The 27,272-nt window shown below is 41.0% G+C and overlaps 1 protein-coding gene across 1 annotated transcript in view; it reads right to left on the minus strand.

The window, feature by feature from the left end:
* LOC128613856 (uncharacterized) overlaps positions 1-27,272 on the minus strand; it is a 53,875-nt gene that overhangs the window by 17,906 nt on the left and 8,697 nt on the right. The window contains exons 7-15 of the mRNA XM_053634993.1: positions 21,650-21,823; positions 19,493-19,666; positions 14,543-14,716; positions 14,149-14,317; positions 13,956-13,984; positions 7,448-7,570; positions 5,032-5,148; positions 4,567-4,621; positions 148-352 (exon numbers count right to left, since the gene is read on the minus strand). Of these exons, the coding sequence (XP_053490968.1) occupies positions 148-352; positions 4,567-4,621; positions 5,032-5,148; positions 7,448-7,570; positions 13,956-13,984; positions 14,149-14,317; positions 14,543-14,716; positions 19,493-19,666; positions 21,650-21,823 (1,220 nt within the window). The remainder of the gene's footprint in view (positions 1-147; positions 353-4,566; positions 4,622-5,031; positions 5,149-7,447; positions 7,571-13,955; positions 13,985-14,148; positions 14,318-14,542; positions 14,717-19,492; positions 19,667-21,649; positions 21,824-27,272) is intronic.

The raw sequence follows: 27,272 nt of genomic DNA on the forward strand, positions 1-27,272 counted from the left end.
ATTAACCATCAGCTGGACCATGAACAGAACAGAAAAGCAGCAGACGATATTAAAATCAAACTTCAAACTAAAAGTGTTCCTATCTAAAACTATTTCCTCTCTCTAAAGTGAACTTGATGGAATAAAGCCATGACTCAGAGCTCTTACTGTTCTGCAGTGTGTTAGCGAGATCTGTGTGGTTCATGTTCTTCAGGACGTGCAGTGTGATCTTCAGCACTCCCTCTCTGACACTGTGCAGATCCTCCTCATCCTCCACCTCCCTCTCAGTGCATGCTGGGTAATCTGGACTCAGGAGCTTCCTAAACCTCTTCAGCTCATTTTTTATCAGAGTGATGACTGTGTGTTCCAGCGCCTGGTTTGAAACACACAGGAACAGATCTAAATATTATAATGTTACACAGTGAAAATTGTATTTCTATTATGACAGTTACAACCAAAATTCTGTCTGATTGTCATGTAATGGAGGATCAGTCAGAAGCAAATGAACATTCTCTTTTAAAGGGTGTTGTGTGTGGCTGTGTGATTGGCAACCGGTGTGTGTGCGTGATTAGTAGTCTGGAGAAGGTGAACGTTTCTATGTGTTGGTTTGGGAGTTATAGGCTGATGTGTATTATGGGAAACGGAGTCCCTGTTTGCTGTGATATGACAGAGCCCCACCACCCCCGAAGGGCTGACTCCGGGAGCACAGTTCTTCATGGGCCTACACCTAGGTCATGGGTCTGGACATTCAGGATGGTTGTTATGAAAATCTCTACATAGAATGGGGTCAAGAATGTCATGTGCCAGGACCCACCATTGTTCCTCCAGACTGTATCCCTCCCATTCGGCGAGATATTCCAACTTGCCTTTTCTTCTCCTTCAATATCCAACGGAGCGGGAGGACCACTCAGTGGAAAACTCATGTGGTTACTGGACAGGGACAACTGGTTTGAATTGAGAGACATGGAAGCTATGCGACTGTGATGAGGTAAGTCCAGCTTGTAGGTAACTTCATTTATCTGTTTTAGGATCTTGAACGGGCCAATGTACCTGGGGCTGAGTTTTTTGTATGAGAGAGGTTATCTTAGGTCTCTGGTAACAAGCCCGACTCTGCCACCTGGTTGGTAGTGGGGATGTTCACTGCACCACCTATTGGCATTCTTCTTGTAGGGCACTCTCCCAAACTTCTTCACTTCTCCTAAACCACTGGTCCATGGTCAGTGAGTCAGTGGGGTTGGAATTCCATGGGTCATTCCATGGGTCACAAGGTAGTCCGATAGCCTAGCACCCACTGATAGGGGGTGAGATGAGTGACAAGACGGTGCAAGGAGTTCTGGGCGTACTCGACCCAAGGAATAAATTGAGACCAATGCTCAGGGTTAGCTGCGCAGGAGGTGCGGAGAAAATGGCAGACTTCCTGGTTGGCTCATTCCACTTGGCTGTTGGCCTGCAGGTGGTAGCCTGAGGTGAGATTGACTGTCACCCCCAGCTTCTCCATAAAGCTAGACCATACCCAGGAAGTTAACTGTGGACCCCTGTCACTGACAATCTCTTCTGGAATTCCAAAGCATCTGAACACATGATTAAAGAGAAGTTCGGCCATAGTGAAAGCTGATGGAATGTTCAGAAGTGGAACCAAATGCAGAGATTTGGAGAATCAGTCAGTGACCACTAGTATGGCCGTGTTTCCTTGAGATTCTGGTAAGTCTGTGAGGAAATCTATGTGATGTGTAACCTGGGCCATTTGGGTATGGGTAGAGGGAAGAGTTTGCCAGCTGGTAAAGTTTGGGGTGCGTTTGCCAGGGCTCATGTTGAGCATGAAGCCACTGCACAATGTACATCTCCAAACATATGTGGCTACTGCTTTTACCGTAGCAGATGATATGTGCATTGGGTGCCTGGGTGACCCGTGGTGTGGGCCAAGTAAGTGAGTTCTGCTCTGCATCGCTCAGGGATGAACAGTTATTCGGGGAACATGAAGGAAGAATTTGTTGTCTAGGTATGCATGCCAAGACTTGATCCAACTCCCACCCTGTGAAGCTCACTACACATGAACGGGGAAGAATGAATTCTTCCTTGCTCCCCTGGGGTTCTGTAGTGTGAATGCAGGAGAGAGCATCTGCTTTGGTGTTCTTGGAAGAATAGGGACCAATGGGCTTGTCATGGATTCAGATGCTTGGCTGTGCATAGATATTCAAGGGTCTTGTGATCCATGAAAATGATGAATGGATAGGTGGCACCCTCAAGTGCTCAGTGGGCACAGTTTCTTTGAGAAGAAAGCAACAGGGTGGAGCTTGGGGATGTTCCTGAACCTTTTTGATGAAATAGCTCCTACTCCTGTTTCAGAGGCATCTACCTCAACAATGACAGGCTTAGAGGAGTCAGGATTGAGGATGGGAGCCATGGTAAACACAGTTCAGTTTGGAGTTGTGGGAGGGCCGGTTTGGCTGCTGGGTTCCAGACCAGGCATTTGGGAAGCAGGGATGTGAAGGAGTGTGCTATGGAGCTAAATCTTTGGATGAAACATTGATAGAACTTGGTAAAGCCCAGAAATCACTGCAGATCCTTGACTGTTCGAAGTGTGGGCCAGTCCACCCCAGCAGTTACTTTAGTTTGGTCAATTTGTGACTCCCTCCGAGTTTATAATGTATTCCAGGGAGGAGATGTTGATGTGTGTTGATCAGGATGTCGTCAATATATGTGATGACGTGTTTTCCCATGTCCCTTAATACATCATTGATAAAGCACTAGAACATCAAGGGGACATTAGAGAGCCCACATGGCATAACCAGATACTCATAGTGTCTCGAAGGTGGTAATAATGCATTTTATTTGTTTAACGCGCCTTTTAAATCACTCAAGGTCACTATACATCAAGAGTAAGAAGTAGCAATAATGGCAATGCCAAAGTAGTAAATAACAATAAATAACAATGCCAAAAACCATAAAAGAGGAAAGCAACAATTACAAACATGACAACTGTAAGAATAACAAAAACAAAAAGTGCTAGATTTGAGTGCAGACAGTAATCATGAAGGATACTGAAGCCTGTCTTCCACTCATCCCCCTCTCTGATCTGAACCAGGTTGCAGGCACTTCAAAGGTCTAGCTTGGTAAAAGGTTTAGCTGATCTGAGCTGTTCTAAGGCTGCAGGAACTAAAGTCAGAGGATACTGGTAATTAACTGAACACTGACTGAGGCCCCGGTAATCGATACATGGTCTGAGGATGCCACCTTTTTTCTCCACAAGAAAGAAGTCAGCAAATGCAGGAGATGTGGATGGTCTCATACAACCTTGCTGGAGAGCCTCCTGAATATATTTCTCCATAGCTCGTTCTTCTACCATGGATAGTGGATAAACCTGGCGGTGAGGTGGACTGGTTCCAGAAAGCAGCTCAATGGCACAGTCGTAACGGATGATGTGGTGGTAGCCCGCTGGCCTTCTCTTTGCTGGACACCTCCTTTAGGTCCTGATTCTTGGGTGGATTCTGGACTTAAACCTGGTTGTCAGGACTCTCGACAGACATGACAACCAGAGAAATTATTGAGATTTTGAGACAGTGGGCGTGGCAGTACAGGGATCAGCAATTGAGTTGCCTGTTGGATCAGGAAATTAGTTCCAGCCATGGGAGGCCCAAGATGATCAGATGTTTGGCAGAGCTGGTTGACAGTGTCTTGATCAATGAAGTTAATTAAAGCTGTCAGAACAGAAAGCATGCCTGAGTATTCGATCAGTAAGTCCTCGGTCAGTCTATCCACAGTAAAAGCATCAGAACTCTTTGCGCTGCCTCTCCCTTTCCTCTTTGGTGAGCCGAGTACATCCCAGCTGCATGGGCTCGGAAGTGTTGTTGGTGTTAGCTGGAATTCCCTCTGCCTGTAGTGAGCTGCGTAGCAACCAGGGTTGCCTGGGAAAGACGGTTGACTTAGGTATTAAGTTTGATGAGCTGTTGGTGATGTTCCCCCATAAGCTGCTCATGGGCACTAACAGCTTGTTGCCAGTTGCAAGGACCTGCTTCCAACATGTATGGGCAAAGCATTCAGTCATGTAATGGAGGATCAGACGGAGGCAAATTCAGGTAAGGTAGCTTTAATGAGTAACTAACAATCCAAAACATAAAGCAAAGATCAAAAACGCTAGTCAGGCAAGTTTCAGGCGATCTTACAAACAGACTGGAACAGGATATGCAGAAAATTGGGGTCAAGGACAAAAAGCAGAATCAAAACCAGAGAATCAATGACAATAAATGGCTTGGTATAGACAGAGACAAATGCAACTGAGCATATACTTCACAAAGTCTGTGTGGACAAACAGTCTCTTTTAAAGGGTGGTGTGTGTGGGTGTGTGTTTGGCAACAGGTGTGTATGATTAGTATTCTGGAGAAGGCCAATATGTCTGTGTGTTGGTTTGGGAATTGTGGGAGTTGTGTTTGGGAGTGGTGGCCATGTTTGTAGGCTGAGGTGTATTATGGGAAATGGAGTCCCTGGTTTGCTGTGATATGACACTGATTACCCATAATGTCATTATATTAATTAACAAACCTGCAACCTACTCTCACACAAGTTGCAAACATTTTTTTAAAATCACACCGTAAATATGGAGTCCAACTGATTTCTGCTGATGCTTGATTTCTTCTTTTGTGGTCTGTGAACAAACAAAACACGATGTAATATAGACTATTTGTATTCATAGCTGCAAAACACACACTAATAAATACAGAGACAGATATTTAACACTATTCTCTTAACACAAATCACTTTTTTTCAGGATTTCCTCACTGAAGCTAACATATTTAATAACAAATGTTTGAATTAATAAAATAGTTATATTGCCATTAATTTCTCAGGTGTAAATTCTTCTGTAGCACCACAGACCCTCCAGCTCAGTGAATGAAAGTTAAACTGAACTCTTAAAGCAGTTTTCCTCACTGCCAGTCCGAGAAATGCAGCACTGCACAGTTTAGTGTTTTACTGCTGCAACACCTGATAAAGCTCATAAAGAAGACTGAGTTAGATCAGGTGGAACACTGCCATAAAACACCATATTATACTGACCTCACATCAGTAGGACTGTCTCTGTCTCTGAAGTTAAATGGCTCTTCCATTGACCAGTCACTCTTCATAGAGACACAGCTGGGTTCTGGTGAGTCTGATCTCTTTCCCTCCATCATTCTAGAATTAAACAGAAATATCAGCAATAATTAATACTCTGCTGCCTCAGCACTGTTACACAATGTGTTCATCATTAAACACCAATAATTCCATCTTTTCAATTCAGCTACAGTCTGCACACTTATTCAAACAGGAGACACACCTCATACCTCAGGAATTACACTGATGTCAGGAGTCACAATCACAGATAACTGACTCAGCTGACTCAGCTGTTTTTAATAGGGGGTTGTGTTTGTGTTACTGTGTGGCGTTATTTCATTTGTGTAAACACATTGTTAGAAAAGCATGATGTTTGAATGTGTACATATATGAGTAGAATATTTGTTTTGTGAAATTTGGGTTAAACAACAACGTCTTTACAATATCTTCATGAATAAATTGCCAAACTAACATCTTGTTTTTTTTTCTTGGAGCAGAAGTCAGGTCCTCTCTCATTTCAACAGGTCCTCTTGTTGGTGAATACACAGCATTCCTCTTTGGGTATTAGGATTTTTCAGAGCAGACATTGTAACAGATAGTTGCAGAGATTCTTCTGTGTTTTAACTACAACTTCTTAACCATTATTTAAGCACTGAGACGAACGACTCTCTCCTTAATTCGTTAACATAAACACATTTGTAAGCATTCTGGTCAGCAAAACCCCCAGAAATCATGTCTCATACACAGACAGACAACTGCCAGGAAAGATCACACATTCAGATCAAACAGTGTTACAGAGGGTCTAAATGTACACGAGTTGACTGTCAGCTAGTGGGGACATGGGATGTCAAAGCATAGACAAAATCATATGTATTTAACGGCAGTTCTGTGTAAGTATCCTCGTTGGCGAACCATTTTCCAAAATCTTGTTTATACTTGAAACAAAACGCACGATTCTTTTAAACAGCACTTTTAAACGTTTTCCCTCCTAAAGGTTAATGTTTAGAATGTATGTAAAAACATTTTTTTACATTTCTTTGGCCATATCGATGGTTTATCTGTTTCAGGGGTTTTATTTCAGTAAATGTTTATTCAAAGTCACGCCGTTCTCCCAAAAACCTAATCAACAGTTGTTTTCATTTATTTCACAAGCAAACATTTTGCTCATATATATTCACATTCAACCATCATGCTTTTCTAACAATGTGTTTACACAAACAAAATAACCCACACAGTAACAAAAACACATGCCCATATTAAACATTGATATTCTTTTCAGACATATTTCACCTAAACCATCCTTAAGCTTCAAAATAAAACAATACCACAAAAGTAAGTTCAGAAACAAACATTCTCTTATACCACAAAAAGGTATACATTTGTGTGTGATTAATTCAGGGAGAAACACGTTTCACAACAGTGTCATTAACATAAACACATTTGTTGGGGGAGATCCCCCACAATACACAAAACACACACCCCCAGGAATGGAAGGACACAACCCAGACATACAGGTGCCAAAATGACCCACTGATATAGTGGATAGGGTTACTCCCGCCACCCCCACCACCCCTGGTCATAAATTAGGTGTACCTACAGAACTGTCGGTCAGGAAAAACACAAACCATAAATTAGCCCTACTACTTCTACCTCTACGATTGACAGCTTGACAGAACGTACTGTCTACGATGAAAACACGTGTATGGGCGTATTTAGAAGGAGAGAGAGAGAGAGGCGTGTCTGAAAACACGTATGTGTGGGCGGGGTTTAGCGAGAGTGAGGTGTTTCAGTTTAACTTCATTACTGCTTAACACAGCGAATGGAAGACATCTCTGGAAAAACTTATCTCCTAGTTTAAACATTACGGTGATTCTTTTAACCAGCACTTTAACATTTTTACCTCGTAAGGATCTCTGTTTAGAAGTCATGTAATATGTGCTATTCTTTTTAAACAGTTCTTTTAACCATTTTTACCTTCTAAAGTTTTTATGTGTTTTGGGAAGCCTAGTAATATGGATTCTTTTTAAACAGCTCTTTTAATCATTTTTACATCCTAAAGGTTTATGTTTAGAATGTATGTAATACAAACGATTCTTTTAAACAGATTCTTTTTTTTTTAAAAAAAAGACGCTTTACCTCCTAAACTTTTTATTCAAAGGTAAACCGGGATCCCTAAAAACATAATCAACAATTGTTTTCATTTATTTCACAAAACAAATATTCTACTCATATATGTACACATTCAAACATCATGCTTTTCTAACAATGTGTTTACACAAACGAAATAACGCCACACAGTAACACAACCCCATATTAAAAACATTATTTCTTTTCAGACGTATTTCACCCCACCAAAAACCAAACTCATTAACATAAACACCTTTTGTTGGGACGGGGACTATTCCCCCACACACACCTCTCCACAACACCCCCAGACACAAAGGAGCCAGATTGACCAACTGATACACTTGATAGGGTTTCCCCCCTCACCACCCCTACAGACCTGCCAGTCAGGGAAGCACAGAGGGTCATAAATTATCAAACACACTACTTTGATTGACAGTTTGACAGAAAGTATATGATATAACTACTTATATTCACTGCTATTAAACACCTTAAACCAAAGTTTAATTCCTCTGTTAACTAGTGAGTGTTTAGAGATACAGATCTGTTCCCATGAGACGGTGTGTATTTATTGCTGGTGAATGGAAAAGTAACTCACCTCTCGTCTTTCTTTAAGTCCTGTTTTCCAGACACACTCATGTTGGAGGTCATGTCTCCTTCACTCGATTACTGCAGGACACACGTTTACTTCACTCCAAAGCTCTTTAGTGTGTTTATATATTATATCTTTATATTTTTATATACTCACTGTGTTTTTACCCCTGAAAAGTTTTATTTTCCCCTCATCACAAAATGGAGCTGCTGAGTTTCACCTTCACTGACGCTGTCTATCTGGTTTATTCTGCAGAGCACAAAGGGCAGTGAGGTAGGGTAATAAACACACACACACACACACACAAAATGTATCGTCATCAGACAGCACTAAGCCTGCAAAAAAACAAAAGTTAAGGCCTGAAAACAGGTGCAAATACTGAGAATACAGAATAAAAGTGTGTTAAAGTGTGGTATAAGTTGTGCACAAATAACTGTCAGTGCTCGATATAAAACCATTTTAAAAATGTAAAATAAAAAGAAATGCTGGAAACACTAGGTTTTTACAGTCAAATAACATTTTCTGTATCCTGATGTTAGTTTTTATGTGAATAATTAATGTTGTTTAGAATAAAAGTGATAATGAGGCTGATATAAACACATTGGTCAGATGAATAACTTAGCTAATGTGATAACTCTTACACAGCTTATGAGTTCTAATTGACAACTTTTTTCTAATTGACCTCTGGGTGTTTGTCACGCATCCCTCTGAAACATTTCCATTTTGTTGTAAACCATTTCTTTTGTATTTTCAGCTTTGTGTGCGTTTTCTCTGTTATCAGACATTAGGACAATAAATTAACTAATCTAAAGCCACATGAGCTTTACATGTGGATTTCAGGGCTTTACAGTGGGCAGTCACATGACTGCACCTATGTGAGATCATGCCCCGCCCACTGTCAACATTTCAACCTATCAACACAAGAGTGGCATGTAGCTGAGCAAATCAAAACACCTGCTTCAACTGAACCTAGAGCCAGAAAACAGAAGAAATTCTACACAGGTTGTGATGAATTTGGAGTTATTGTTGTAATAATTTATCACCTGCACTATGTTATGATTATATGTGATACTGTATATCGAGGTATGATGTGTTTTCTCTGGATCAGTAGCCACACCTGATGCAGAAATGACATGGCCAAAATACTTAACTTTTTCATGAAAAAGGAATACTTTATTACAGCCTAAGTGTTAAGATATGTTGTTGTAATGTTTTCAATACCATCTCGAAATGCAGATGCCGATGGGACTCAAAGGAATTTGAAAAATTCATACATTAAAAGAGACTGGTGTGATACAGCAATAGAGACTGTAAATGCTCCTTTCCAAAAACGCATTCCATTAAATGCTGAAACGTTGGAGCATTACATAATCCAAAAGGCATATGATTAAATTCAAAAAGCACAAATGGAGTACAAAAAGCAGTTTTAGATTTATCCTGTTCGTCATAGGAACTTAATTGTATCCACTAGCTAAGTCAGGGGTTGAAAAAAACTTGGTACCAGCCAGAGCATCCAAAGACTGCTTTAAGCATCCTTTCTATTCCCGGCATTTAACTGTTGCTAAGCAACACAAAATCGAATATTACCAGCCTTTTTCTGAACAACAACTATAGGAGATGAAAAGGGGTGACAGCTTGCCTGAAAGGCATATTTCTTTAAAAACTTTAATATGTGCTTTAAATTCAGTCCCCTCTAAAAGTAGTGGAACACCAAAGCCAATTCTATTGCTTTTGCTATACATTGAAGATTTGGGGTTTGAGATCAAAATATGAATATGAGACAATAGGTCACAATTTCAGCTTTCATTTCGTCATATTTACATCTAGATGTGTTAAACAACTTAGAACATGGCACCTTTTGTGTCAGACCAACCCATTTTTAGTCAAGCAAATGGAAGTAATAGAAGTCTTAAAGTAAATAACACTTAATATTTGGTTGCATATCTCTTGTTTGAAATATTTGCATCAAGCAAGTGACCCACTGACATCACCAAACTTTAGCATTTTACAGGCTTTTTACATAGCCTATATCAGTAGTTGTTTGTTTGTTTGGGGTGGGGGGTGGGGGGGGGGGGCGGTATTCCTCCTTCCAGTCTCCTCTTCACGAGGTCAAATGCATGCTCAACTGGGTTAAGGTTTGGGTTAAGTATCCATTCTTCCTCCACACATTGGCCTATGAGGGACAACCTATTTAAATTTTGGACCAAGTGTTCTGCAGCGCCATTGGAAGTGGAGTGGTAAGCAGATTCTAATGTGCTTTACGCCATTATTTACTTATTATTATTATTATTATTATTATTATTATTATTATTATTATTATTATTATTATTTACATTATTTACTTTTCCTTATTTACATTTACTCTGAAACTCACTTTCCATGAATTGAGGTCCATTATCTGATGAGATTTCATCTGGAAGACTCCAAGTAGTGAAGTAACCCCTTACCACTTCTATAGTTTTCTCAGCTGTGGTACTGGACATGAGCGCTACCTCAGGCCAGCATGAGTAGCTATCAGTGACCACGAGGAAATTGTACTTCCCTCTTTGTGCAAAATCAGGATGGATTCTTTTTTTAAGTGGCCTATTAGGCCAACTACAATTATGCACAGGAGCTGTAGCTGGCTGATACCTATCCAACTGGCATGTTGAATACTTACTGACAAGTGCTTCTATGTCCCAATCAAGATTAGGCCACCAAAAGTGTCTACAAGCTAGGGCCTTCATCTTTACCATCCCCAGATTATTTTCATGCAACTCTTTTAGCATCTGTGGTCTTAGCCCTGGAGGTATAAATTACTCTGACCCCCCAAATTAGACACTCAGAGTCCACCATCAGTTCTGTGCTTCTCATCAGGTAAGGTTTTAGTTCTTCATCAGTCACATGTTTTGGCCACTCATTTAACGTAAACTACTTTATTGCATCCGATTTTAGTCTGTTTTGAAATCTTGTGCGATGAGATGGGCATCATATCCAAAATCGACACCCTGAAGTTTGGGTTGCTCTCAAGCCCTTCTCTCATCATCTATCATATCAAACAGGACAATGCATCAGCATTGCTGTGTTGCTGAGAGGGTTTGTACTGAATTTCATACTGATACGCAGATAAAGTCAATGACCATCTTTGCAGTCTAGCAGCAGCTAATGTAGGAACCCCTGTTTTAGGTCCAAAGATTTTAACAAGAGGCCTGTGTTCAGTGGACAACATGAATTTATGCTCGTATAAGTACACATTGAATTTTGTGACATTTTGTTGTCTTCTCTGTCCCATTAGTGCCCCCTACCCATACTGATTAGCATCACAAGCGTTGATTATGTGAAGACATCTGACATTATCTGTTGCTAGTTAACTGGCACAATCAACTGGAATCTTGTTCTTTTATTAGAAGTAAGGAAATTTGGGCTGTATTATTGTCCCTTTAAAATGCTTTTTTCAATGGATTAGTTAATCATATTGGTGAGAAATGAGCCTATCTGATCCCAGAAGGTAACATAAAACCCCAGAGGACTTCTGTCAGTTGTCCACATTCCGAGTCCAAGCTAGATAGTTGAGGAGGTTTTACAATTTACTTAGAAAATTGTCATATCTGTTCTGATCTGGAATAAAAAGATCAGTAACCATCATTTATCTCTTTAGGATCCAGGGCAATATTAACATTTGGAGTCTTACTGGCAGGAATGTCTGCAATACATCCAAAAATATCCTTGGGTCCTCCACCTACCCATTGTTAGTCAATAAATTCCTCAAATTCTGTCAAATTCTTGTGCTATATTGTACATTACATGTACTTAAAGGTTTACAGTTATGGTTTTTAAAGAACTCTAAATATCTTAAATAGTCTAACCTAGATACAGTGATGCCTGTTACTTTGTAGTTCCACTCTTTTACTTGTTTTATCACATGAGCTTACTTACACTCATATACATGTTTACTGCAATTAGCTTGTGTGAGAATGCAGAATAATGAAGTACTGGCATGCTGTGAACTGATCACCAGAGGAGAACATTATTCATTTCCTAACATTGTTATAATGATTATTAGCAGGAAGGCAGCCAGAGTTTTATTGCATGCTTCTGTTCTTCATGAGACTCTCTGTGATGAAAAATCAGTACAATCTGATACAACATTTCAGCTGCTTCTACATTCTTCAGCTACAAGTGGTTGTTGTAGTCATGTGTACAGGAAGTGATGTCATGCTCAGTGATGGCCAGGGGGGCCATTAGGGTTTCTGGGCCCCCTGGCTAATTTGTACTCCAGGCCCCAAGCCCCCACCCCCAATTATCTTTTCTTATTGTCACGTGTAAAAACAATCATTATCAATAAGCATAACAATTACTGCATATTCAATAAGAGACTATAAAGAACTAAATTTGAACAGTTTATTAAATTAGATGAAATGATGCATTTATAACTATTTACAAATAACTATATATACAGTACAAGTAATTAACACCATTGTTCTCTCGTTCGTTCGTTCGTTCTCTCTCTCTCTCTCTCTCTCACACACACACACACACACACACACACACACACACACACAGACACTATAGAAACTCTGTCTGGATGTCTTTATAAGCTGTTGACTTGTAATTTCTTATTCCCCAAGAACAATGAACTTTACTATTATTATTATTATTATTATTATTATTATTATTATTATTATTAATTGAGTGAATAATAAGTTTCACACACCAGCAGCTTCTGGAAAGAAATGTGGAAATTAGCTAAAACAGTTACAGGCTCATTGAATCAGTGAATTGAACGCAAGAATCAAATCGGTTCGATTCATGAATGACTCATTCAGACTGGTTTTATCAATGGTATTCTCCAATTCATTGAAATGAACCGACTCAAACAAACGATTCACTCACGAATCGGACATCATTACACCACTTCTCTCATAAACTCACTCGGGACAATTAAAGCAGATTTATATGATTACATTAAATTTCGATTGATTCCTCACAGAAAGCTGTTGCAAGACTTCGGAAAGCTGAATATAAACAACACAAGACTAGTTTTATTGTCGCTCTGTGCTTTTCTGTACTTTTTGAAGCCCTTTTTCTATTTTATGTTAATTATAACAGCTTCATACAGGCTAGCTTCAGAATCATAGCACAAAACAGGGAACGTAAATAACCTTATATTTTGAAAAACTGGGTGACTAGCTGTCTTCCCAGTCTTGCTCTGTCCTCCTTTTCATGTTTTTCTTTCCTCATTTGGTATCCCAATTTTGTCTGCGCCATCTCTTGCCATCTACCTGATGCATGTAACGACTCACAACTGTGAAGTGCCGCGTTTCTGAATACACACTCTGAAGGTATTCATTGTAGCCTGCTTCTTAATAGATCATTGTGCAAAGAGGCCATTTAAATACCAAAATCATACAGGAAAGTATGGGGTTCTGCTGGGACCTCTGTCTGACCAGGGCCCTTAGAATCGTCCTAATATCCCCCTGTTACGGCACCCCTGGTGATGGCAGCTTACATTTTGGACCCATGACACAATTTATTGTAGAATCCGATAATGTGTATGTTTTTGTGCTGAAATAAGGTAGCAGCGCTGGAACCATTCTGTACTTTATCACCAGAAAATATCTAGTTATTGTTCAGCAACAACTGTTCAAGTCTGGGACAAGAACCCTGCTCGTCTGGACCCAAGGAACCGGTCAGAAGATGAGGTCAATTTATCACTATAACAACAAATCAATCAACCATAGTTAGAACAAAGATTAGAAAACAAAGAACAGAGTTTTGAAAATCATATTATAGAAAAAATTTAATCAGTATCAAAACTGTGAATCAATCATCTGTGGTGCAACAAATGTTAGGTAAAAATAAGGAGGTAAAAATAAGCTATAAACAGCTACAACACATGGATGTGTATTTGCGTAATCAGTGTGATCAGTGTGATGATATCTCTGTGTTGTTTGTAGATGCTGAAGGATTTGACTTTGGTAAAGATTGTAAAATATGTTATTAAAGCCTGAAGTAACTTGTAGCTGAGAGGATTAAAGGATGTGATCAGTCACGTTTATTGTTATGGTACTTCTGCATCTGAATATGAATGATTCAGCTCCCAAACTGCTGGAAATGTGGGACAGGTTCTAATGCTTCACCAAAACTGCTTAATCCTGGAAAATAGGTTTGAGGTGAGACTCCTGTCATACACCAGTCCTGGTGAGGAAATACGACTAAATGCTGTAAGAAACAGAACAGGACAGAATAACAGACAACATTAATCACAGTCAGTAAACCACACACACTAAAACTGACAATATTATATAATATGCAATGAATATTATTCAGTATCATGACAATACAGTAGAGTAAAGAGACAGTAAGTCAGTAACTCACTGTAGTGTCTCCAGGTTACAGTGTGGATCCTTCAGTAGATCAGAGAGCAGCTTCACTCCTGATTCTCCTGGATTATTATCGTACAGATTCAGTTCTCTCAGGTGTGATGAGGAGTTTGCCCTGAGAGCTGAAGCCAGAGCAGCACAGCCTTCATCTGTAATACTGCAGTTACACATCCTGCAAGAAAGAAAACCTCCTCACACTTAACACACTCAGTTTAAGCTCTGAAAACATACACTATACAAAATCTTTATGTACAGAACATTCACTCTCCATCTCACACACAACAATGACAATATATCACATCACTACAATTACCACAGATAAAATCTGTATGTTGCTGTGTTTATTAAAACTCTGCACTCTCTGTGTGTGTGTGTGTGTGTGTGTGTGTGTGTGTACCTCAGTATCTCCAGTGTACAGTGTGGATTCTCCAGTCCAGCAGAGAGCAGCTTCACTCCTGAATCCTGCAGGTTGTTGTTACTCAGGTTCAGTTCTCTCAGACTTGAGGAGTTTGAGCTGAGAACCAAGGATAGAACTCTACAGCTTTCCTCTGTCAGATTACACCCCCACAGCCTAGAAGAGAAACTATGAAATATCAGAACACTGATCTCAAACACACACACACACACACACACACACACACACACACACACACACACACACACACACACAGCCATAATACAGCTAAAGTGAACATGTAACATAAATATAAGTGTGTTTCCCTGACACACAGAAATCAGAGAACAGGACACCACACCAGTACATTTACAGGAGCATTTTATTACAGCAAATAAATAATTATAGAACTTTACACTACCAGTTAAAAATATGCCAATACTAGTCGTACTTTACAGTGATGTCAATTAGCCAATTTCTCTGATGTTATCTGTCCTCATGGAGCCGGTACCATGTCCAGCTTTATAACAGATTCTGATAGCGTGTCCAGTGAACTTTTCTCATTTTTCTGGAATGTACTGGAAAGCACAAAAGCTAAAGTAAATGTGATCAAATATTATTAGGTGGCTGTTGTCATTGATGGTAAATAACAATTTCTTAATTTGGGAAAGACGTTGATGTTTCAAACGTTTGCCAATTATTCCAGGACTGGCTGTCCCAGCAAATTCAGCCCAAGAATAGGGTTCGCGTTTGAGTCTGGTTCCTCTCAAGATTTCTTACTCATATCATCTCAGGGAGTTTTTCCTTCACCACCGTCACCTCTGGCTCTCTCATTAGGAATAAATTCATACATTTAAAAATCTATATCCTGAATTTATATGTTTCTGTAAAGCTGCTTTGGGACAATGTCCACTGTTACACAAATACACAAATAAACTGAATTTAATTGAATACCCTGCTGAAAAAAACAATACAAACCAAAACAGACTTCATGTAAAAACTGTATCATCGAGATGAGGATGGCATTTTGCATAATCGTCGACCAGGCTTGCTCTTCTATGCAATATTCATTCAGTTGTCAAATGTTTGAGGGTTTTCTTGCATGTTCTGCCTGTTTCAAATCCCCCAACAACATTTCAATGGGATTCAAATCTGGCCTTTAACTAGGATATTCCCTTAACCCTCCATTTCTTCTTTTTGAACCATTCCTTGGTGGATTTGCTAATGTGCTTATGACCATTATCCCCTTGAAAGGTCCACTTTCGGTTCAACTCCAATTTTCGGACAGATGGTCTCACATTATCTTCAAGATATCTCTTTGATATGATGCAGAACTCATAGTTGAATCAATGAATGCAAGCTGTCCAGTCCCAGAGGCAGCGACGCAACCCCAAACCATAACATTTCCATCACCGTGGTTCACAGTTGGTATGAGGTGCTTCTCCTGAAAAGCTGTCTTTGGTCACCGCCAAACATGTCTGCTGTTACTGTGGCCAAACAACTCATCTTTGATTCATATGTCCAGAGCAGATTATTGCAAAAGCCTGGTCTTTGCCTATATGCTCATCGTCAAACTGTGGTCTTGCGAAGGCTTTTTCCTGGCACGCCTTCCATGCAGGTCAAATTTGTGCAATCTCTTTCTGATTGTAGAAGCATGCACTTTGACACCAACAGTTGCTAGATGAAATTTTGGGGTTCTTGGAGAGTTCTTTTTGCATCATACAGTCTAGTCCCACTGCTTCAGGGGCAAGACTGACCAGGCTTCCCCACCACTGAGGCTACTGGGTATGACACAGATATAAGCCACCAACTGCCAAGACATGCGTCCGGCAGGCTTACATGGCCCAGAAGCAAGGAAATGATGTGGCGACCACTGCAGGCAAGACACACACAAACACACAGACACACACACACACACACACACCTTCTACCCTGTCTCTTCCGTGTTTAAACAGGTTGCCCGGGAGGGGAACTTTGGACACAAGCAGAAAGAGGACAACTACCTAAAACACTGCTGGGGCCAGGTGCGCCAGATTTACATTTACATTTATTCATTTAGCAGACGCTTTTATCCAAAGCGACTTACAAATGAGAAAATACAAGCAAAGCGATATATCAAGCAGAGAACAATACAAGTAGTGCTACCATACAAGATCCATTAATTGAGTTCCAGAAGAAGCAAAGTGCGGAGAGTAGAGGTGTAAGAGCAAGTTTTTTATGGGTTGCTTAGGTGTTCACGAAAGAGTTGGGTCTTTAGCTGTTTTTTTGAAGATGGTGAAAGATTCTGTGGTCCGGATTGTGATTGGAAGTTCATTCCACCACTGAGGAACAGTTGGTTTGAATGTTCTTGAAAGGGACCTTGAGCCACGCTGAGTACGTACTACTAAGCGTCGGTTGCTAATCGATTGCAGATTGCGTGAGGGAACATAAGCCTTCAGGAGAGAGTTGAGGTAGGAGGGTGCTGTTCCAGACAAGGTCTTGTAGGTGAGCATCAAGGCCTTGAATTTGATGCGGGCGACTACATGAAGCCAGTGGAGGGAGATGAAGAGGGGTGTGACATGGGTTCTCTTGGGCTGGTTGAAGACGAGGCGTGCTGCTGCATTCTGAATCATCTGAAGGGGTTTGATGGAGCTGGCCGAGAGGCCCGAGAGTAGTGAGTTGCAGTAGTCCAGTTTTGAGATAACAAGAGCCTGGACTAGTATCTGTGTAGCCTGTTTGGTGAGGTAGGGTCTGATTTTCTTTATGTTGTACAGCATGAACCTACAGGACCATGCAGTTGTTGAGATGTGGTCTGTAAAGGTCAAGCTGTCATCAAGAATCACCGCAAGGTTCATGGCCGTCCTGGTTGGCTTGAGATCAAGGGAGTCAATCAGGATCCTGAGCAGAGACCCCCATACTTTAATTTCTTGGTGCATGGGGGACTCCTATACTACAGGACAGAGCATCAAGGTGAGCCCTGTGACCTCCTCATGGTCCCCCGACCAAAGACCTAACTCCTGATAAACCTGGCCCACTCGAACCTGCTGGGTGGCCACCTGGAGGCCTGCAACACCTTGGAGAAGTTAAAGGACAGATTCCTCTGGAACAGCATGGACACAGAAGTCTGCTCTTACTGTCAAGAGTGCCCCCATTGACAGCACACTGCACCCCGGAACCCTTTACCTGTACTAATCATCCTGCTCCCCATCATTGGCGTCCCCTCAAGAAGATGGACCTCGTAGGGCCACTCCTGAACTCCAAGTGAGGTCACGAGTACATCCTGATAATTATAAATTACGTAAAATACCCAGAGGCAGTTTGCCTTCGGAAAGCCACCTCCCACAATATCACCAAAGAGCTCATGCTCCTGTTCAGCCACATGGAGATCCCAAAGGACATTCTGATAGACCAAGGTGCCCCCTTTATATCCTGTCTAATAGTTTATCCGTGTCAGCTGTTGCAAATGAAGCACCTAAGGATGTCTATCTACCACCCCCAGATTGACGGCCTCATCGAATGCTTCAATCAGACACTCAAGCAGATGTTGCAATGGGTGGTAGATGAAGAGGGGAGGATTTGGGATTTGGGATCTCCTCTTTTCCTTCTGAGAGACTCCAACGGCCCCCACAGGATTCACCCCTTTCAAGCTCCTCTTGGGACAGTTGGATATGGCCCACTAATCCTGGGAAGAACAGCCCTCACTGCTCAGCTCCCCCAACGTGTATGTATAGGACATGCAAGAGTGGATCAATTGAGAGGCCCTGATCATCCATGAACATATGGAGACCATTCAACGGGACGAACAACAAGTCTATAATTCAACAGCCCAGCCCTGGGAGTTCCAGACTGGTGATGAAGTACTCCTCCTTCAACCGAACACCTCCTGTAAGTTCCTGACATGCTGCCAGAGCCCGTAAATAGTCCTTGAGAAGGTGGGCCCAGCAACTACTGCCTGTGACATCCCGGTAAGTGCACAGACACCCAATTATATCACATTAATCTGTGGAGAAAATGGGTTGAGCCAGTGCCAGTGGTATCTGTACTTGGCAGTCTCCCCCCCAGATCCAAACAAGAGTGCCTTGGTCCAACAAGAAGATGAGCTGTTACACTCACAAATTAAGCATTCTGATGGCATTTTAGTGTATGGATTTTTAGGAAAACATAATTAATTAGCAAAAATAAAAATGTCTTAATCGTTAGTTTATGCAGCCTTTTAGGGGCCCTTGGTAGCGCCTTGTCTAGTCCAATTGTCTTAGTGCCTAAGCCTGACAGAAGTATCCGGCTTTGCAATGACTTCCAGAAGTGGAACTAAGTCTCAGACTTTGATAGCTACCCCCTCCCCTGTGTAGATAACCTAGTTGAGTGGCAGGGGAGAGTCCATTTCAAATCCACACTTGACTTAAGGGATACTGGCAATTGGCCCTGGCCCCCGAAGCCAAGCCCAAGACAGTCTTCAGTATGCCCAGCGGCCACTGGCAGTACTGGGTTCTCCCCTTTAAGTTACATGGAGCACCAGCTACATTCCAAAGCTTGATGGACATCATCTTTGTACCACCTCGGTGAGGTCCTGGGGGATGCTCCAGAAGGCATTTCTGACAGTCACAGTAACTGGGCTACCGCATTGGCTGGGGCTTACTGAAGCCATAAGTAAAGAAGATAGAGGCAGTAAAGTAGTCCCACTTCAAAGAAACAGGTACTATATGTGTCTTTTTGGGGTTGGCAGGATATTACAGAAGATTCATCCCTAATTTCTCCTCTCTAGCCTCCTCCCTCTCAGATGTCATCTAAAAGGACCACACACAACTGATGTGCAGGTGCTGAAAGAACAGCTCCTCTTCAGCACCCCAATTGTTGTGGGCAGCGCAGAGGGACATAATTTTTTCTGTATGTAATATTTGTGATAAAGTGATAATCTGTCCTCTGTCTCTGTGTGTGTGTGTGTGTGTGTGTGTGTGTGTGTGTATGTGTGTGTACCTCAGTATCTCCAGTGTACAGTGTGGATTCTCCAGTCCAGCAAAGAGCAGCTTTACTCCTGAATCCTGCAGTTTATTCTCACTCAGGTTCAGTTCTTTCAGTCTTGATGAGTTTGAGTTGAGAATTGAGGACAGAACTCTACAGCTTTCTTCTGTCAGATTACACACACGCAGCCTGGAAAAGAAATTATGAAGCGTTATTTATCTGATTGTGAAATAAGGTGTTTCCATCAGTTGGGAAATAAACCGTCTACCTACAGTGTGTTCAGCAGCTGTGGGGAAAGTTCTGGTGGAGACCATTTACACACTGTCCTTTACTACTTCATTACAGTGTGTTCAGTGTGTAGATCAATGTACATTGGTCACACATTTACTTTCCATTACAAACATTTTCTGGAATATTTTTCTCTCCCATAGAACAATAGAAACATGTTTATAAATTGGTAAAAGCTCCATGAGGACAGATAACATATATACGTATATACACAGATTTTATATATGGAGTTCAAATTTAAATCACTTACAGTATTTATTTCAATTACACACCCATTTCATTAACCTTTTGTGAAACTCAACTTCTTATTAATGGCAATTATTAAAGAAATATTCAATAGGAAACAAATTATTTTAAAAGCAAGCCAACACATCTATAAATTAAGACCAATAAGATTGAAATCATTCAGTTAAGATGAAAGAAATGTGTGTATAAAAGAAGGACAGGCCGCTCTCTCTGTGTGTAGCTGTAAACCAAGACGGTACAAACGCCTCAGCTGACAGACGATTTCGAGCACACTGTTAGAGATATTTAGAGACCAGTATGATTTTGCTGGAGGATGAAAGCTGGTTTATAAATCACTTCTGTGAGCCAGCACTGATTTAACCAACACAACAACCTTGTGCCATTTCTGTGCATGTCCAAGTTAATCAGTGCTTGGATTTCTTCTTATTGTCACGTTTCAAACAGAGAGACGTGACTGATTGTAACATGAGAGGCTGAAGATTTCTAACCAACCGTCACTAAGAAACTTTAAACTATTTTAACACAGCAGTTTCTCTGTGTGATACTCGGTGTTCATGATCACCTGGGTACAGTCTAGATCTCTTTTTCTCACATTCTATGTCAAACCGTTTTCTTTTCACCTCACCACATTCACACCTACTTCACATTTCCTGTAAACTGTTTCCAGATTTTCGCCTTCCCAGGTGCTGTTACACTGATTAATTATGTGTTTTATTTGAATGATTACAGTGGATATAAAAAGTCTACACACCCCTGATAAACTGGCAGGACTTTGTGAGGTAAAAAAAAAATTAAACCAAGATAAATCATGTCAGATAAATCAATTCTACCTTTATTGTGAAATTTTAGCCTATAAATTAAAGTGAAAAAAAATAAGAATAATTTTAGGGGGAAAAAAGAAAAAGAAAAAATGTACAATAAGCGGGCACGGTGGCTTAGTGGTTAGCACGTTCGCCTCACACCTCCAGGGTCCGGGGTTCGATTCCCACCATGGCCCTGTGTGTGCGGAGATTGCATGTTCTCCCCGTGCTGCGGGGTTTCCTCCGGGTACTCCGGTTTCCTCCCCCAGTCTAAAGACATGCATGGTAGGCTGATTGGTGTGTCCAAAGTGTCCGTAGTGCATGAATGAGTGTGTATGTGATCGTGCCCTGTGATGGATTGGCACCCTGTCCTGGGAAAGGCTCCAGGTTCCCTGTGACCCTGAAAAGGATAAGCGGTATAGAGGATGGATGTACAATAAGCTGGTTGCACAAGTGTGCATACCCCTAAACTAATACTAGTTGAAGCACCTTTAGAGCACAGCATGCAATCTTTTTGGGTAAGAGTCAATCAGTTTGGCACATCTTGCCATTCTTCCTTGCAAAGCCTTCAAGCTCTGTTAAATTGGCAGGGCATCTCTACAGGACACCCCACAGATCTTTTTTATTGGATTTCGGTTTGTTTTGGGTCATTCTCATACTGAAAGGTGAAATTCCTCTTCATCTTAAGTGTTTTAGCAGAAGACTTACGTTTTTTTGCCAACATTGACTTGGAGCTGTTCATTATTCCTTCCACCCTGATTAAAGCCCCAGTTCCAGCTGAAGAAAAGCAACACCAAAGCTGCTTTTCTGCCACCTGTGTGTGTGCGTGTGTGTGTACCTCAGTATCTCCAGTGTACAGTGTGGATTCTCCAGTCCAGCAGAGAGCAGCTTCACTCCTGAATCCTGCAGTTTATTTCCACTCAGGTTCAGTTCTCTCAAACTGGAGGAGTTTGAGCTGAGAACTGAGGACAGACCTCTACAGCTTTCCTCTGTCAGATTACACAAACGCAGGCTGGAAAAAGAAATTATGAAATATCAGAACACTGATCTCAAACACACCAACACAGCTATAATACAGCTAAAGTTGACCACGTAACAGACATGTCAGTGTGTTTCTCTCACACACAGAAATCAGAGGACAGGACACCACCATTTACATTTATCATTTACAAAAGCAGGGACGTCTTTCTGCACTCCACAATCTCTGAGTTACAATTTATCATTAGACCATTAGATCATGTACATAACACAGACATGAGAACGAGCAGCCTACACACACACACACTACACTCTGATCTGTGTTCAAATTTCTACAACCAACACTGCAGATATAGTGCATTTTATTACAGAAAATAAAGAGTTGTAGAACTCGACACTACCAGTTAATAACAACAATACTAGTCGTACTTTACAGTGAGTTATATGTTGAATTTCACAGAGATGATAAAACAGTCGGTGTGTATTGCTCTCTGTGCTCATACAGTTACAAATCGGTCACCTTGATTTTACACAGACACTGGTTCAGTTGTTTGGTGTGGACCCTAGCACAGATGGAGCGTTTACATATGTCCAAACAGATCCTAACTATAGAGAAAGTTTGATTGGTCCAAGACAAACAAGGTAGGTGTAAAAGCATCTTTATTCTTTTTCATGTGTCCCTCAGTGGAAATGGCTGTGCGATTGGTGATACGTTATAGGATGAGAAAATGGAATAATGAATAATGTCTAATGATGGAAATTTTCCTACATCCTCTATATCACCAATGTTGCAAAAGCTACTTTTCAGCAGGTGATTTATGTAACTAAGTGTGCTGTAACAAAAACAAGCATGGAGAAGCGTGACAGAGCGAAACTCCCCACAAAACTCTGACACAGAATAGGCAACAGCCCAACTAAAAGATGAGGAACTGGTACCTAAAAAGGGAGTGTAGTGAGGTGTGTGCCATGATTAAAACGTCACCCTTATTAACTACATGGCCAATGAGCTAGCTTCCTACCACAGTATATAAGCGATTGTTTATGCCTCACAGAACACGTCATGGTCGAAAACCTGCCTCTTCCTTCATTGCTACCGAGTGCATCAGAGTGTGTTTTTAGCATTGTTGCTTAGCTGTTTGATGCTAGTGTTGTCCACTTGTCATGCGATTTACTTGTCTAGTGTGACACTGCGATACCGAGACTGTGCGGGTGTGGTGTGGTGTGCCATCAAGACCCCCATTTGTGTAGCATGGCAGTTTAATGTAGCCCCGTCGGAGCACCAGCTGTGGCTGTCATAACTACTAAAGAAGCTATCATATGATTTTCATATGTGCCATCGTGAGTACTATGTCATTGGGTCATGGTAGATACATCGTTTGGTTCTATTACTCGAGCTAAATGATCTTGCATGCTTCCAAATTCAGGTTGTAACACCTGTTTGTTCTTAGGGTCCTCGATTTTGTATGCGTTAAGGCGGGCTGAGTGAGATGTGGTTGTTTCAGTATAGCTCCTCCCCCTCACTCGCGGAGCCACGTTGCTGTTTGGTTTTGGACTGCTTTGCTTGCTTTGGGTTGCCTTGGGCTGTTTTATCTGGCTTTATTTTGCTTTGCTTTGTGTTGGTTACTGTCACTGAGATCAGTTTCCTTTAATTCAACTGTGTTGTAAGAGTCTTTATCAATTATGCTGATACTGCTATGTAGTAATGGTTTTGGTCAGCTTTGGTAAACTTGCTACCTGTAATCAGTTTGAGTGTGGGGTTATCTGTGTTTTTGTGACAGTAAGTTTGTTTCTATTGTTTTGTCTAGGTTTTTTTATATTCTTTTGTCTGTTTTGAGCATATTGTAAACAATTTTGTGTTTTTGTTCTCCTTGTAGGAGATGAGTACTTCCTGAGTGTAACGTATCGGGACTGGAGGCGGATGCAGGTGCAGATCAAAGTCTTTATTAGACACGTAACTCACAAAGAAAACGCGGTCTTCACCGGAAAACGAGAAACTTGAATCGTGGCATGGAAACAAACGATACAACCAATAATACTGAGCGACGTGCTCAGTAACCAAGGCATTTAAATACCAAACATAATCACCTCAAAACATAAACACCTGTGGCAAACGAAAGTCACTTCAATAAATGATCAGCAGGAAGCGAGCGAACCAAAACAATGTCATGTGACTCGTCAGGAGCCGAGTCACAGTGCCCTCTGCTGGCCGTAGCATAACACTGAGGCTGCGCGGAGTTCTTGGCTGCACCTTAGGCTTTACTTAACTAAGGGTCGTTATTATTGCTGTTTATTTGTAGTGAATTTTGTGGGTATGATTCTGATTGGTGGGGTTCTCTTCCCTTTTGTATAGCTGGTGCTGTCATACTAGCCTGCCCTTCATACAGGAAGCCTCAGTCCTCCTATGACTGTTCATTTCTTCTTGTGACTGTTTTATTGACCAATGCCTGACTGTGTTGGTTGCTTTTTTTTTTTTCTTTTCTTTTTTAATTTAAATAACTCTTTTTAACTTCAAAATAAAATGTATTTTTATATGGAAACCCTTGCCTGTTCTAAGTGGAACGTATTTGTGTTTTTATTTGGGTTATTTTCCCCGTTTTCTCGGGGTGGCATAGTTGCTACGAATAAAATCGAGCCACAATGCTACAGGAGATATTACTGTCAATTGGACTCCTAAAACTTGAAGTTAAGTAGAGTGTTTTAATGTTTACTTTTTATATTTTGTATTCATATTGGTAAAGGCTGTCGAAGGGACAAGAAGGAATGGATACAGCAGAAGGATTTTGAAACCTCTATGGTATCTTCAACGAGATGACTGGCACGAGAACAAAGTCCAATGTCCAAAGCAAAGACAAGAATTGGAATCTTTTGATTACCCTGGACAAGCAAAACAAGAGGTTGTTTGAACACTTCCGGGGAACTCTTAATCAACCAGACCTGACCACCACCCACAACTCTGAGTCGGACGAAGTCCAAGAGGATCTCTAAGTGGACACCAGCAAAATCACAATCAAGGAGGTGAAAGTCACAATTAAAACCCTCAAGAACATCAATGCGGCTGGCTTGAATGAGATACCTACCGAGGTCTTAAAGCATGGTGCCCAGGCCATATCCAAAAAGTTAACAATGCTGTTTAAGAAATGCTGGCAAACAGAGAAATCCCAGAAGACTAGTGAAGAGGTGAGATAGCCAAGATGCTGAATAAAGGCATGCACCTACTGGCATCACCCTCCTCTCCATGTCTGGGAAGGCATTCTGCATAGTTCTATTGCAGCAGCTGTTAAAAGCAATCGACTGTTGCCTGAGGGAGAAATAAGCCAGGTTTTGTAGCAGAAGAAAATGCATAGAACAAATCTTCACCCTCTGGAACATCGTGGAACTGTGCATTGAATACCGGCAACTGCTGGCCATTAACATCATTGATTTCAAGAAAGCATTTGACAGCATCCATAAAGAATCCATCTGGTAGGGATTCCTATGGTATGCCAGTAGTCTTTATCACCATCTTCAAAGGCCTGTACCTGTGATCAAGCATCTGTGCCCTGTAGAATCTTGGTGGAATTTGAGGTATGCTTGGGATCATCGTCCTGTTGGAAGTAAGCAATGCTCGACTGTGGACAGAGTGTTCTTCCTTCATTCTTCTTTCTCCAGACATACCGCTGATCCATCGTGCTGAAAAGTTCCAGACTTTTCTTGTGCTTTTGGGTCAGTAGTGGTGTACGTCAGGGAGTCCTGGCATGGAAACCTTCTGCATTTAGTATGCGCCTTACTGCGCTCACTGAAACCTCAGTGACTGTTACCACCAAGTCTTGCTGCAGGTCTTTTGTAGTCACTCGAGGGTTTTTCACAACCTGCCTTCTCAGAAATCTGCTTGCAGCCGTTGATATCTTCCTTTTTCTGCCCTGTCCAGGTATTTCGTACACTTTCTACCCCTAGCCAGTTCAGGTAGTTCATATAACTTCTGCCCCTGGCCAGTTCAAGTATTTCATGTGTTCCAGATTTGCAATGGGGGGTGAATAATTTTGATTGCAACTGTATGTAGGTCTATTAGTAAAATCTGTTGACTATAGCAATCATTGCTGCATTAAATGGCAATGGTGACAGTTAACAAATGGGAAAAAGAACTTTGTGTTCTTTTAACATAATTCTCAAGAACTATTAATGATATCTTAATACCCTTTTAGATTTTGGTTCTTAAAAAAACTTTTATTTTGGCATCCTAAGTTTTAAGGCCCTATACAGTTCGATCTCAGAGATATAGGGATCTCAACATGGCTCCATGAGTAAATTGTTAAATTTGACAAATTTTCAGTGGTCAAAAACCAAATGTGGGTCTGCATACAGCTGATACTTTTTGTCTTTTAAATAAGAATGTCTGAAATGCAAATAATGTTGAAACTACAACTATATCTTGTTCTCCATCAAAACAATTGCATAGATTATACCAATTTTTAACAATATCTGAGGGCCGAAAATACACTGAGGTGGTCAAGTTGAGTCACAATAACTTGCTCTCAATAGTGTATATTTGAACCAGTTTCAGCAAATTTGGAAGAAGGGATTTTGTTCATTTTAACTGCTTCTGGAGCTACCAATAGTTCACATATGCGGTATCATAGCTACATGTTTGAAACAACTGCATGCCTCTTAGGGCAGTGTGGTAACTCTCCCTATACCTATGTATTCAATAAACCAAGATTTGCCTCACCTTGAATGTTTACTTATTAGAATTTCCTCGTTATAAAATGTGAAGCACAGTCAGACATGCTAGATCAAGTAATATTCACTGCTAAGGGGTATATTTAATGGAATCACTGATATCACCTCACACTTCCCTATGCCTATTGTCCTGTTTTAGTAGTACTGTAATATCTTGTACACTTTTGCATGTGTGTTCTATGTAAAAATGTGCAGATCTTATTTAGTTGTGTGTCACCTTGTGTAGTTAGGGTGTTGTTTGATGTAGCACCATGGTCATGGAGGAAGGTTGTTTCGTTTCACTGTGTATTGTACCAGCTGTATATGGTTGAAATGACAATAAAGCCCCTTGACTTGACTTGAACTTCGAAACATATATTTTCAACACCTCGCCATGGACAACTGTAGCATTGGAATACATTTGGTTAAAGATGGTAAGTGCCACAGCAAGAGTTTTATCAGAAAATGTGGACATACTAAACTTTTTATCTTCCCGAAAGCAGTCGTGAGCTGCTTTTTTGAAGGACTTCTTTCAGGGAACCTGACTCCACAACGACATTGTGTCTGGATCATGTGTGTATGTAATGTATTTCTTGTACTCCTACAGAAGGTCTGTTATGAACCTTTCAGAGCGCTCCAGAAGGAAATCTCTACAAATCATTGACCTACAAACAGCTGACCATATCAGCACCATCACAGGGAAAACAATCCATCCAGGGCAGAGGTCTTATGTCACATGTGTAAGACTCAGCACTCAGGACCAACAAACCTTCATAGGGGAAGAATCA

Source organism: Ictalurus furcatus, chromosome 10 (assembly GCF_023375685.1).
Source record: "Ictalurus furcatus strain D&B chromosome 10, Billie_1.0, whole genome shotgun sequence".
NCBI classification, from domain to species: Eukaryota; Metazoa; Chordata; class Actinopteri; order Siluriformes; family Ictaluridae; genus Ictalurus; species Ictalurus furcatus.